Here is a 14,046-nt window from a genome sequence, read left to right as displayed (position 1 = left end):
CAGAATTGTGTATTTTTCTGCTCCTCCACCCTGTTATTCATCGCAGCGATCCCACACCTTTCGAGCCCTTATGGGATTGGACACCGCCGCCTTCAAGACGCAAAACAAAGACCTTTTCAAATGTTATGAGCAACTGCAAGTCATGTCTGGGACGTTAGTGCTCCTGCGTCACAATACAACAATGATCTTTTATCAGAAATGTGGCTTAAAATACCAACGGTGAAAGATGTGCTGCTTTTCAAAGCATCCATCAAACTGCTTATCCAACCTTTAGATGCCTGACAGTATGTTAATAAAAGCTATACGCCAGAGGGTGACGTCAATAAAGTAGTCTAGACTTGTGACACAGCACTACTCTGGTTTCTGGTTGGTCTGATCTCTCAGGGTGATATCTTAAAGTGACAGACCTGAGTGTCTGTCTGACTCACTGAGTGAGGCTCAAAAGCAGCCAGAACAGCCATTAAAACTTACCGCACACACGTGCGCAAACACACTAACACACACCCACGCAAACACACATTCGCTCCCCTCCTCCGCCTCTCTTTCATCACGCTGACCGTGATTGAGTGTGACAGCGCCGCGTCTTGACCGTGGTGATGCTATAATTATCTGTGATGTCTACTGGTGCAATCGGAGAAGGGGGCCGGCGGCATCCACACATCACTCGAGCACGAGCCCTCCGGTCGGCACGGCACATACCGGGCCATAAATAACCACAAGGGGAGAGAGAGGAAGGGAGACGTGAGAGGGAGGCAGAGGTCATAGAGATAGTGAGACAGCGAGGACCCAGAAAATGGAGAGAAATTTAGACACATGGGTGAAAAAATATGCTGTTTTGCTGGTTGTTAACATTAATCGAGCAAAAGTAAGGCAAGAAACAAAGAGGCACTGTTGTTGATTTTATGTCTTTTAGGAAGTTCGAGTAGAGTCTTGGTTAAAGTCATTTTCAGGTTTAAAAGCTGTGTTTATAGTGCCTTAATATATCTCTTACATATACAGTTCTGCAGTGCATTCACTGCAGGTTCACTGCTCTGCAAAGCCAGCCGGCTGCTGTCTTATTTATTTTTCATTGTTCCAGGGTTTTACAAGGGCAACGCTTGGATGTTTGGAGGGTCAGGTCTCAAGTGAGTCAGGTCGCACAACGGTCAAGACCAAGTGAAGTGTCAACTCTTCATTTTTGTGAGTCCAAGTGTCAAATATCCAGCTCAGATAGGGACCCAAAAAAAGACAATAATGGACAAAAAAGCATCTGTGCCGCAAGATAAATTTAAATCATGACTTCAATAATCTGAAATTAGCAGAGAGAGACAAAAGAAGAGACAGTGGGAGACGGATGAGGAGAGAGAAACAGAGAGCAGGAATAGGTAATGAGGACGGGGTCAAAAAGTAGAAACTGACGCACGATTGAAGTGAGAGGATCAAAACCAGGAGGGCGACACGGAGAGGTGATGAGTGATACGCCAGCTGGACCGTGAGTGCCAGCTCAGAGTGTGAGAGCTGGTGACATGTGAGCTCGACCGCCAACTTTCTCCGCGGGGCGAAGAACCAAGACCGCGATCGAATCTACCGAGCAGTGATCTCACTGCAAACCTTACTCTGTATTCCACATGTGGGACTCAATGTCACTCAAATGGGTGACGCAAACAAGTCGGGAGTATTTATACCACCAAATGTGATGTTGTTATCCTTGTAAAATGCAGTTGAGTGCTGTGGTTTTGTCCCACTGAGCTCTTGAAATCACTTGTGCGATAATTTAACAAAGCAGAAAATCACCACTCAACAGAATCTGAGTGACTGCGCTTTCAAAAGACTGTAACACAGTGCAACTGCAATGCAATTAGACCCGACTGTGCACAAATTTATCTTTTTATCTAAAGTGAAAGAAGGCTTCATTTATCATTAGAAACAATGGTATAAGATTAATCCAACTGCTTTGAAGTGAGCCACATATGTTTGAGAAAATGTCAATATGGACGTCACTTAGGAAAGAAAAGAGACGGATGTACTGGATAAAAACTGTGTGTTTACATGGAGCCTAATATTCCACTAATAATTGGAAAAATACCTTGTGTAGCCACGTTAATCAGTCTATGCTCTAGCTGGAAGGCAGCCTATAAAAGATTCATACATACAGATTTATACAAGAACTTTGTAGTTAATCTTGTTATGTTTTTTGTTTAGAAGCTTCACAGCTGGCAAAACCATTTTGAGCAAAATATTCTGATTAATTGCTCTGGGACATTAAAACACACATTATCTGATTACTTTATTTAGTCAACATGTGAACAGTAAATGTCCTTTTTGCGAGAAAAGCTGATTGTTCATTCCCAACTCGTCAATAACTGACACTTTGGGATTGCGGCCAATCCGACCTATGATTCCCAAAGCATTAGTATTTGAGAAGTTAGGAAACCCAAAGTGTTGGTTTTGACTACCTAAACAATCAACTTCTCTTACAAATACCAAATAATTTAAGGACTTTTCTTTAATGGCTTTAAAAGGCTGAGTTTTGTTATTGGTTTCTCTCACCCAAATTGCATGTTTTCTTTAGATTTCATGGATCTAGTCTACTAAACCATTACTAATTGTATTAATTAGTTCACGTTACCTTTTTTTGGGAGTATGGCTCCTCTGTTAACCTATATGTGAGATATATGGGGCTCTGTGATATGCTTATCCTTGAGTTAGTTGCCAGGGCATGGAGCAGAGTTTAGCTTAAAAAAGCCACAGAAGCGACACTGACAAATGCTATCCTTATCTCTGCAAGGGGAGAGGTGGTAAGACAAACTGGGAATTAAGAGACAATCTATTCAAATCTATCAAGCTGAAGTGTCCTTGATCAAGGCCCTATCAAGCATACCCAGACACTGGCTAGCTTACTTCTATTATTGAACTATTGAAAAGGCAAGTTAAAGGGCAACGAATATGCAAGATTTTGAGAGGAGTAAGTAAGACTGGGTGTGGAGGCCTTTCAAAAAGGTAATTTATGTCTTACATGCTTGGCGTTCTGAATTTATGCTGACAGAACAACCACCCCAAGCGAAACTGAGTTACGGAGCCACAACGGCAGAAATAGACCGAGCTAATCTTTACAGCTTAATCATGATCTAATTGTCCTGTTCAATCAGTTGGCAACCGTCCGCTTACAAATGTTAGTACTGCACAATCAGTAGAAAAAATAACTTACCAAAACACATACCATGAATTCCTTATTAGCTCTCTCGACTGGATTGTTTTTCAGTGTAAGCTAGCTTCACTTCTGCTGTTCCTCCAACATGGAAATAGAAACTATGCTCCACAATACTATGATCACTCAGTCAATAATATAAAATGTTTATCTTATTATTGTGCTTTTTGAGCTGTCGCAAGAAAATCAACATCACAACAACAGCCGAGGCAAGTACCAGAGCCTCAACTCTCACAGCTGACATCTATTTGCAGTTATCTGACCTTTTTGTATCATGTTGACAACCTTATTATAATATCATTGTGCCGTTTGTGCTATGTTACAATACACGGCAGCTGCAAGCTTTCAGACCGGCGATACAACTCATGAGTGATCACCAAAACAACTCCTAAATCACGTACACAGCTGTAGACAGTTTAATGATTTTTTATAGTCTTGAAGGAGACTTTTCCCAGGCTAGTGGGATTTCTCATGTTTCCTGACTTAAATTAGCTCCAACATATCCTCAGAGTAAGAATGATTCTACCAGGTGCCCAAATCCCAACTTCCTCAGCTCAGTACACACAACAAACAACATCCAAAAGGTGCAGCTGTGCAGCTAATAGAAAGCAACGGCAGGTGACACCGACAAATCTGAGACTCTATTTACATCCACGGGCTAATTTTAAGTATCTCCCAGTGCTGCTTTGCAGACACGGAAGACAGGGTTTCTGTCTGATGATCAAAACAGTATCTTGGATCTACAGTTGTTTTGTCTGGGGGAGCTTTAACTGACTGGGGTAATGTTTCAAGGCGTCTAATATTAATTAGAAAAGACAAAGCGTTGAGAATGGCAATTAGTTTTTGAATCTTTTAACTTTAAATATACTGGTGTCCCAGTGTTTGTCATAACTCAACTGATATTCTGTAGACTATAAAGGAAATGCAACATCAGTGTAAGTTAATGATTGGTCCTTTTTAGGTCATAGAATTTCAAAACTATTACCAAACATCAAAAGTGCAATATGTAAGATAGTTGATTGTTGAGTCTCAATCATAGGGCGTCAAATACCGATACTTTGGGTTTGTGCTTGACTCGACCTACCAACTAGGGTCCTGTACCGAATTTGGTTCTTCAGCGTACGGACTGAATTACATCGGTTTTACCAAGTAACATTTCACAATAAATCAAACCAAAGTTCAGTTCCTCTTAGCGCATCTTTAGAGTATAGAAAGGAAAAGAACGGACGAGACGTCACTCTTGCAACAAGTCGCAGTAAGTCGAGCAACATTCCCTGCAATATCTGTAATGTAAAAATCAGACCAAGCCAGCACGTCTAACCTGACGTAGCCCCTAGCCAAACGTGTATCTTGAGGTCATTAATAAGCTAGCTGGAGAAGTTGTTGTTGTTAACTGGACTTTTTCTACCCTCTTGGTACTTTTGCTAGCATTAGCCAACACTCAGCTTCTGGCTGCAACCAAAATTCCTTAACAACATGCTATTTGTTAGGGAAGGTTTTCCATGTCTGAAATGTCAACACTACCTCAACCCAAAACGACTTTATTTGACAACTTGGAAATGAGATCAACAATCAACTATCTTTCCTCAGAAATGCTTGTTGCAACGTTAACCTGTTGAAATGTTACTGAAGCTCATGACTTCGGTCAACCTGTAAAAGAAAGTTAAAGTTTCAGTTGGGTGTGATTACCTTCGCCAAGGTCCATAATCGCCAAGACAGCGCTGCAGCTTGCCTCTCCCAGCTCATTGGTCGCCACGCAGGCATACAGGCCAGCATCGCTGGTGCGGCAGTCCCGTATCCACAGCCCTCCTGAGTCTTGGGCTTCTGATGGTGGAAGGAACTCATCGTTGTGGTACCAGGTCAGCGAAGGTTTGGGAAAGCCTGTCACGGACACCCTCAGTCGGATATCGCAACCTGTTCCTACTGCTGCTTTACGGAGTTTACGGATGAAAACTGGTGGCGTGGGTTCCTCAAATGTAACATGGTCCTTGGTGACTTTGGGCCTCTTGGAAGGGATGCTGGGACTGGATCCAGGGACTTCAGCCATCTTGATTTCTTTAACACTTCTTTACTGACTGTACTTTTTAATTGGTAATCGATTGGGGTGTCAAGATGAGCTGCAGTTACTGAAGGCCTCTTCTAAAAGACTCCATTAGTTTTGATGTCTCTGGGCTCACAGAGGATGTTTGACCTGGGCTGTTGCACTGGGGACTGGAATGACCAGAGTACATCAATCAGAATGACATCAAAGTTTAGACATTTCACAGTTTGACTACAGACTGAATATGCTCGTTGGGGAAAAAATGTCATTGTTCATTTGTTCAAAAGTGCAGTAACAACTTTCCATCCATACAAATGACAGCATTGTGTTTGGAAAACTAATAAAAGAAGGCATAAACAAGGGGTAAACCACCCATTTTGAATGCCAAAGTTCGTCTCAGCCTGTGAAAACTGTTGCATAATATCTTCTGCTGATCTTGAGGAGCTTGAATTACATTCGTCTGGTATCCCAGCTTTGGCTTTGAGACTACAAATTCTTAATGATGTCATCAATTTGGATAAAATGGGTGGTGCAGCCTCATTAAAGATACTATAAAGTTGGACTATGGGTGTGTAGGATCGAGGGTTTTTGGAGTTTGGCCCATACTAAGCTACAAGTTAAGATGTCTCTGGCTCTTGTGTCAAGTCTCTTGCAAGTCTTCCAAAACTTATGAAGGGTACTAAATGGTTAGAGTACTCTTCAACAATGCAATAACTTATCTTTGACACACCAGCTGTGTCCTTCATTTCGATGCCAGTAGTACACACCTAATGAGCCATGCAGACGGAAGAAGTAGCCAAGGCACGGTAGCCAGGATGTGATCTGAGGAGTGAAGAAGAAGGCTTGTCCTGATAACTCGAACTATTGTAACCAATGTCAAGACCACGCTGCTCTGTGGTCTTAAGAAGAAGGTTGGTAGGATGGTCAAACAAAGGACTTTGACACTGAAGGCCAGAATTTTCATCCCATCTACCACAATTACAGCAACTTTGACAACCTTTTCCTGATCTTAAGCATGTTGTTTTTCAAAATGTTGAAAAACAAGGTACACATGGATCACGCTGAAATCCAGCGACAAGCGACCAATTCTATCGTTTTAGGCCTGAGAACTAATTCTTCACTAATTATTTTCAAGTAAAATAAGCAAATAACTACTCAAAATTGGAATGAATGGAAAGATATAAATACCGATTAAAGAATATGTAAAGACTTTACATTAGCTCCATATGCTAATTGATGTTATTCCACTAATGTGCTGATCCAAAGACTTGCCTAAAATAGACATTACCCGATAACAGAAAGAAATGCAGCTTACCTCACTTTTGCCAGTAAAGCTGAAAGGAATCCCTTTGGACATCCCCGCAAAGTCCAAGTGAAGGTAACAGGATCCATTGAGCAAAATATTTCATCTCAAATCATTTGCTAAAGCCCGTGTCTCTGTGTGTCCTTTAGCGAGCACGGGCTGTAGGTGTAAGTCCACCCTAGATCATGTAGCATTAGCAGCCACCACCATGGTCCCTTTCAACAGCTTTAACCCCGCTGAAGAGTGGTGAGACAGAGAGAGGGATCCTTTCTCCTGAATGTCAAACCACTCAGGCCTTCGGTTTTAGTGTGTTATTCAGTAGCTACATTTGAGTATCTTTTAAAAAAAAATACACTTTTAACCTTTGAAGCCTTCTTAGACTTAACTCAGCTCATGTTATCTGTCTCTCTCCCTCCCATCTCACTGCTTCACCCCCAACTCCCTCAGGTTGGGAACGACAGCTGCACCACCACGGATAGGTCACATTTCTTGGGCTGCCATGTCTGACCCGCACACACATACACACACACACGCACACACACACATGCTCTCACACTCCCAGCCCTTTAGATAAGCTTATCAACCAAAATGTGTGTGTGCGAGACAGGCAGAGACAGCATGCGTGTGACAGTTGGAGTCGCTATAAAAAGAAAGTCTAAGAATAAAGACAGGACTTAGTGATTCATACAACTGTAGGGCAGTGATATAACAATACAATGTAGTATAAGTGGAACAATTGCAGCAGACGCAATAGAAAATGTTAATCAAACAATTTAAGCAGCTCATTTGTAGTGGTATAACAACTGAATATCTGTATCGTTTTCATTGCGGGTTAGGGTTAAACATTGTCCCCTCTTTTTTATCTTTAAACTTGTTATTGTCTTTAGTTAAATACGTTGATTATAAGCTTTGTTACACCAAGCCATGTACATTATTCTGTGATATAGTGCAGTAGTAAATATAAATATGATTGCAAATACACTGGCAATGTAAAAATGATGATGATGATACACAGATTTCACCAGGGACATGGGATGGGTGCTGAGCATTAGCCTTTATAATGGTGTTGTTGTAAACGCTGCGCGAGCTTCATGTTTTTGTGTCTATTTGAATGGCTAGAATAGCCTGTATGTAATCGTAACTAACAATAATTTCCAACAATTTGAGTGTTTTGCTCCGCGGCAGACAGCAAACGTTGAACACCAGCCACGTCAACAACAGTCAACAACAGTCAACAACAGCAGGATATGAAGAGGTAGAGAAATTCCGAAGACTCCCTTATAAAATCTCTCAATTTTATGAGTTGTCAAGTGAGGAGAAACTTTATAAACTTTGTAAAACTCTTTCCATGACAAATTCTTAATTATTTGGGCCTTCTTGTAAATTCGGTATATGTTATATATTAAATTCCTTCTTACTTTGTGCAAAAAGCATCCAAAAGTGTCCATTTGTCCCAGTGATGTACATGGTTATTTCAATGTAGAGCGGGGTAGACTGTCACACTTATCAGTTGAATGCTTTTATGATGCCTTGTTTAAAGGGGTGCTGCAGCTCCCTCAACACCCCTAGTTCCTGCGTCAGTGGATACCAACAGCATTATACTATTGGCTCTATATGCTTTTTTTATTTTGTTGAATATCATTTATTTTTTTATTATTTCACAAAGACGCTGCGTAGCAATACATTTCCTTAATTACATATCGCTTGCAGCTCTAAGGTGTGCTGAAAAAGACAAACAAAAAAACTGTTGGACCCTAAGGTGTGCAAACATTGAGCAAATCCAAATATCATATACACGCCATGGGGCGTATCGCTTTATTAATACTGTTACACTCAGCTGTCATGTTTTTGAACAGAGAGAAACTTAAGAGTTGATGCCAATGTGTCAAAACTTCAAAAATGCGGCCTAGTCCAAGTGTGAGGGATTCAGTCAGACACTAAACACATGCTCTTATTTTTTAGCAAAAAGAGGCTAATTTTGACGTTCAGTTCAACATAACCATTAGGTACTGAGTTTGAAATCGAGATTACCTTTGTTAATGTAATTTAAAATGTTTCTGAAGAATGTTAAAAGATTTCTGTATTACTATAAACCTCAAATTTAGGAATTTCAGATCATTTTTAAGGATCTAAACTTGGATTATGTCGTAAAGACCAATCCTTGTCCAGCAATTAGTGGTCGTCTTTTCAATACCAGAGTGCAATTGTACCGAAAGTCAGCTGTGCCTTACAGACATTCTGCCAAAATACATGAAATTACATAATGTTCACAGTTTGGGGCTGGCAGACCGGGCAATTTTACATCAAACCGACTGTCTTGACTTTAGAGGGTCAGTAATTTTGGCCATGGAAATTATATCAGTGTGGTTCAGCCTTGGAGTTATTAGATACAGACATATGCTTAGATAATAAAGGATATGGCACACAGTGTTTTCCTCACAATGTAAGGTGTCTTTCAGAGTTTCTTCCAATGTTTTTATCTTCCAATTAATTCTGTGAGAAAAGTACAGTAGAGTACAGTGCGTGCATGACAGTGTTTAATCAAGCGCGATCAAATATACCTAAGTAATATATGACTAATATTTGATGTTCTATGTGAAAGCCAAACATTGTTTATTGCTTGAGGAGATTTAGGGTGTGAACTGAATGACACAAGTGAGAAAATGAGTTTCGAGTTTGCCTCTAATGACAGTCATCTGAACATTATGTTCAGTTTGGCAGTTTTACTAATTTAACTCTCAGAAAAATATTTTTCATCAGAATCAGATTAAATGATTAAGTTTCTTTTATTGCGCCTATAATCACCTGAAAAGTACCAACATAGCCAAACCACTGATGTTTATGAAATTGAAAAAAATGTTGACTCTCAGCATCATGTTTCTTTGACTGAATGAAACACAACTTTTATAAACCATGCTAAAGTCATAAGGGAGGAGTGTGGGCGTCCAAAGGCCAGGACTGTCACGCCAGAATCCAGGGTTCGCATCGGAATTGAATCTATAGGATTCACTTATCTTAAAAGGCCCTTTTTGTAACGATAGTTGATTTTTGAGTCTCCTTCCCAACTAACCAAACACTGACGCTTTGGGATTGTAGGACAGGTCAGCCACCATCCCTGTGCTTCAGTATTTGACGAGTTGGGTGGGAGACTCAAAAATCAACCTCTTACAAATAGGTCCTTTAAGGTTTGGGAAAAATCTAGATTTAGATTAGATGTCAATAATTAGAGTTACGGCCTCGTGGTTGTATGACTCTGCGCACCAGTCAAGTTGCTGTTCCACAGCTATGGCGTTGAATAATGGAGAGAACATTTTTAGCAAGAATATTATTATGTTACAGTGAAGTTAACCTTTGACCTTTTGGATATCAAATGTCATGATTTGATCACGTTATCCTATTAAGACACTTGCGTAAAATTGTATTGTAATTATTATACAACTTCTTGAGTTATGTGAGGTCACAGAAATCTTGTCCTTTGACTTCTGGCCACCAAATTCTAATCAGTTCATTTCTTCATGAGTTAAGTTTAACTTCCCTCCCTGCATTTCTTCATTTTTTTAAACAGATTTTTATTGATTTTCAACAAGAAAATATGTTACACATTGCACCATCATGTTTCTAATGCACTACTAAACTAAAAGTAAGAACACTAAAAAATTAAAAAACGACATCCATCCATTCCCAGCAGAGAAGTTTCCTAGTCAACCGAAGCTATCCCTCAACCTGACATTACGAACAGAAGTTCCCTTTATATTGGACTGGATACAGACACATTATTGGTGAGTATGGCCTGATATATTGGTCACATCAGCCTCCTCACTGCGTTTCTGATATATGTAATCCACCTGGATGGGACGCCCTGAGGTCACAGTGACCATGACCTTTGATCTTTGGCACTAAAATTTAATTGGCTCATCCTCGAGTCCAACATTTGTACCAAATTTAAAGAAATTCTGTCGAGGCGTTCTTGATATACGGCGCTCACAAGAATGGAATGGACAGAAAGACGGACAAGTCGAAAACATAATGCCTCCGTCCAACGAGTGCATCGCTACAAAATGGGCAATTCGGGCCCATGTACATGAATCCTTAAGATAACATTTTCATCTCTAATTCACAAACTGCCTTGATACTGGGTTGAAGGTGATGCTTTACGGCCTGAAGACCATCGATAGAAACAGGACTAACTGTGTTTGGAAACTGTTCTTACCCTCTAGGCTGAAGGTTCAGGCAGACAGGTTTGTCCCGTGACTCCTGTGTGCTAACGCCTTCAAGCGTTTAAATAAGTTTAATTAATAACCAATCAAAAGTATTCCAGCCCAGGAGGAGGGACAAAAATAAAGCTTTAATAACCGATGTTGGGAGAACTATAGTTGTATTGTTGTATTCCAGATCTGTAGCGTACTTTTCCTGCAATCTGAGGAAACCACGACAACACTGTCAAAATGCTTGCCATCAAATTGACAATCTTGGCCTGTGAGTATATGATTTGTAAGAGTAACTTATTTATTTTATTAAGCTCTTTATTTAATCAATGTCTTTGTTTAATTGTTCTAGGTCTTTCAGTCCTGGCTGCTGCTCGGTTTGACAGATCTCCGCTGAGTTATTACAATTTCTATGATCCTCACATTTTCTTGCATTATTTGATTTTGTTTGAATTGGTTGCTTGTTCAACTGTTTTTTCTAACTTTTTCACTTTATTCTGTAAAGTACAATTCATATTTCATAGTCCTGAATAAATCAAATAATTCATCCATTCACCAGAAATATGCAAATATTAGACTAAACAGCAAAAATTAAATAAAGTCTCGGTAAGTGATGATGATTGTCAACTGATGTACTTCTTCGTCTACTCCCATTTCTTTTTCTGCAGAAGTCGATATCGCATGTCCTGGAGTTAACAACGAGCTGCGATGTCGTATGTATTCTGTAATTTATTGAGATTTTAAAATAATACGAAATGCATTCATTCTCACCACCTTACTTACTCTCTCAGGCTTCAGGTCCTTTTTCTTCCCTCTCTGTCCTTCACGCATTGTTACTGCTTTACTTTATTCATCCATGTTTTTTGTGTGTTCAGCTAAAGGATCTACGATTGCCGTAAGGTATATGAACCATGGTTCCCAAAGCAATAAAACCTGTGCTGCCAGACACAAGCTTGCCTTGACCACTAGACTGAACTGCGTGAAACCGGAGATGCTGAATTGGGTCAAGCTGATGTAAGAGTTTTTTTATTCTGTTTACTTTATTATGGGTGTTCATCTTGTGGACTGTGTGGGAGCAAAAGTTAGATTAAGTAAACTGGTTTTATTAAAAAGTCATTGAGGCCTGAAGATATTTTTAAAAATTCCAAATATGTAGATTCATCCCTTTGGAGGGTGGGTGAACTAACTGTATATAAAGTCGTAGTAAACGTTTCTCCACCTTGAGCTGATTTGACCTTTTCCAATGTTTCTCTAGCTGTGACAAAACCGAACGCTGCCGACTGCCCAAGCCCAATGCACAGATGTTTATCCCTAAGTGTGTAGACCCAAAAGACCAGTTTATTCAGATCCAGTACGTCTGCCCCAAAAACACACATGGTGAGTTCTTTTAACACAATGAATGTCTTTCTGGTGTAAGGCATTTTGATTCTGCAGATGTCAGTGAAGGTGCTAGGGATCTTTAGGATCGCATTCTGAGATCTCACCTTATATCCTGATGTTTTGACAGATGTGTATACCGCTGTTGCCTGTGAAGGACAGGATGCCCAGATGAAGTGTGGTAAGAATGTGTCTATGATCCTTTCTGCATGGAAGTGTTTGGCAATTAGAAAAGTATCACAAATCTCTTCATGATTTTCTTGATAAATACACTTACATCCTGTGTATCGGCACAATATGTTGCATACATTTAGTGTAAAATGTTATAATTTAGATTTACAGCAGGATGGTTCAATTGTTTTTAAAAAACTGTACAAAATAAACAGAATTGTACATTTTTGTCAATCAAATATATCGCTGTGGTTTTGAAACACATACAGGTTGGAGACATTTAAAGGTAAATTTGTACAACATAATACAGTCTATATATATATAAATGTAAATATGTTTCCTTCATGAAGTTGACTGTGACAACTTCATAGTTAGATTGTGAATGAAAAGATGTGTTGACTCAACTTGCTTTACGGCGTTATATTGCAATACAGATGGTATCCTTCATTACAAGCTATGACATGTCCAGCACCGATAAAATAACATACATGGAATATACTCAATTACAATGGTATGGTTTACTTTCTGGAGTTCGGCGTGTTGGCTAACGCTATTAAGAATTCCAAGCTAACGTCGACCTAATTAGCCTGCCCCACTAGCTAATTAATTACATAAAGGTGTCGATAAAGTTGTCGATGCCTCACATGAAGTACAATCGTCCATGGAGGGTTCAGCTTCTTCGGTGCCCGCTGCAGGCATGCTAACATTAACTGTGTTTGCTGAGGTGGACTTGCAAGCGACGCTCCGAAAAAATGTGTCCACCATTTCACAGCCGCTTCATTCACAATGTAAGCTTGTGGGGAAAAAACTCTTTTTGGGCCCTTGTGCATCACGTGATGTCGTAATTCCACTTTTTGGCCACTATGAGAGTTTCCTTCTTCCTGGCGGCTTGGGGATTCAGCTTTCAGGTTATCAAACACAATACACTCATATCTTATCCATGTTATGACACGTTTGTCTTCTTCTCCCTCAGAGCAAGGATGCATTAAGGTTGTCAAAGCCTATTTTGGACGTCGTGATCAGACAACCTGCACCAGCACCCCTACGAAGATGACGTTCTGTACAAGTTACAAAGCTGATGGATACGTCACAAAGACGTGTGTATTTAATCATAAGACAAAAGATTTTCAGTTGTGGCAAAGGGAATAAGATATTTGTACAAAACTGTTTTTTCTTGAATGTCATTTTAATTACTATTTCTGTTATACAATAATAATTGTGTCAAGTAAACAGGAGTAGCAGCAGCACTTCTCTCTGTATCATTACGAGGAGTCAATCAATCAAAATGGCTGCCGTATTTTTTCAATGTGGAATTAATTTTTGATTTAATTTGGTTTTCTTTTGAATCTGTCCACAGGTGTGACGGACAAAAAGTGTGCAATGTTAAAGCCGACGTTAAAACACTGGGAAAGGCTCGTTACTGTGATGCTCTTCCCAAGTACCTTAATGTGGATTATGTTTGTCAGAAGGTGAGCAGAATAAAAAAAAGGCATGTGCTGTGGATGTTTCTGCAAAGAGTTAAACCTCCTGAAGTGTCATGTAATAACTGTGGATGTTTATTTTTTTTGTTGTCGTCATTTTTAGCGCTGCAACTGACACCATCGTCCCAGAGAGGAACGTTGACACTCTTTTCAGCGGTCACATATCAAGAAGATATGTCCATCCAAGATGTGATTGGATGAATTATTAAAAGAGTGCAACTAATCATTGTGTTTATGTTTTCTTTTTATGTGTGAAAGTCAATACTGCCGTTATCTTATTT

The 14,046-nt window shown here is 39.8% G+C and overlaps 2 protein-coding genes and 1 long non-coding RNA gene across 6 annotated transcripts in view; 2 read left to right on the top strand and 1 right to left on the bottom strand.

Moving 5' to 3' along the window:
- The window catches only part of LOC311253415, a 48,535-nt gene extending 43,667 nt beyond the window's left edge, over nt 1–4,868 (top strand). Inside the window, exon 5 of the long non-coding RNA XR_014621679.1 lies at nt 1,079–4,868. This is a non-coding gene — a long non-coding RNA (uncharacterized lncRNA). The remainder of the gene's footprint in view (nt 1–1,078) is intronic.
- Nucleotides 1–10,035, bottom strand: part of spega (striated muscle enriched protein kinase a) — a 59,317-nt gene extending 49,282 nt beyond the window's left edge. Inside the window, exons 1-2 of one of the 4 annotated variants that reach the window (XM_084347348.1) lie at nt 6,544–10,035; nt 4,877–6,050 (exon numbers count right to left, since the gene is read on the bottom strand). In XM_084347348.1, the coding sequence (XP_084203474.1) occupies nt 4,877–5,234 (358 nt within the window). In that variant the 5' untranslated portion in view covers nt 5,235–6,050; nt 6,544–10,035. Of the gene's footprint in view, nt 1–4,876 lie in introns of all 4 variants that reach the window. The other 3 variants (XM_084347349.1, XM_084347350.1, XM_084347346.1) reach the window with 3 other exon arrangements.
- Nucleotides 10,036–10,923: 888 nt separating this feature from the next.
- LOC311253414 (L-rhamnose-binding lectin CSL3-like) lies at nt 10,924–13,988 on the top strand. Its single transcript, XM_084347359.1, has 9 exons — nt 10,924–11,007; nt 11,089–11,133; nt 11,405–11,449; nt 11,612–11,750; nt 11,992–12,113; nt 12,244–12,294; nt 13,258–13,381; nt 13,642–13,753; nt 13,869–13,988. Exons 1-9 carry the CDS (start codon nt 10,977–10,979, stop codon nt 13,878–13,880), a joined length of 681 nt encoding a protein of 226 aa, XP_084203485.1. The 5' UTR covers nt 10,924–10,976; the 3' UTR covers nt 13,881–13,988.
- The last annotated feature ends 58 nt before the right edge of the window (nt 13,989–14,046 follow it).

Source organism: Pagrus pagrus, assembly GCF_965226575.1.
Source record: "Pagrus pagrus genome assembly, chromosome: 24".
In the NCBI taxonomy this organism is placed as follows: Eukaryota; Metazoa; Chordata; class Actinopteri; order Spariformes; family Sparidae; genus Pagrus; species Pagrus pagrus.
The sequence above is the reverse complement of the archived record's forward strand: the minus strand, read 5'-3'. Positions and strand labels throughout refer to the sequence as shown.

Excerpts from the sequence above, each read along its gene's own strand:
- LOC311253414 (XM_084347359.1), top strand. The coding sequence starts at position 10,977 with ATGCTTGCCATCAAATTGACAATCTTGGCCT. Across the intron at positions 11,134-11,404 it reads GTTTGACAGATCTCCGCTGA|AAGTCGATATCGCATGTCCT; the intron begins GTTATTACAATT and ends CTTTTTCTGCAG. Across the intron at positions 12,295-13,257 it reads GGATGCCCAGATGAAGTGTG|AGCAAGGATGCATTAAGGTT; the intron begins GTAAGAATGTGT and ends CTTCTCCCTCAG.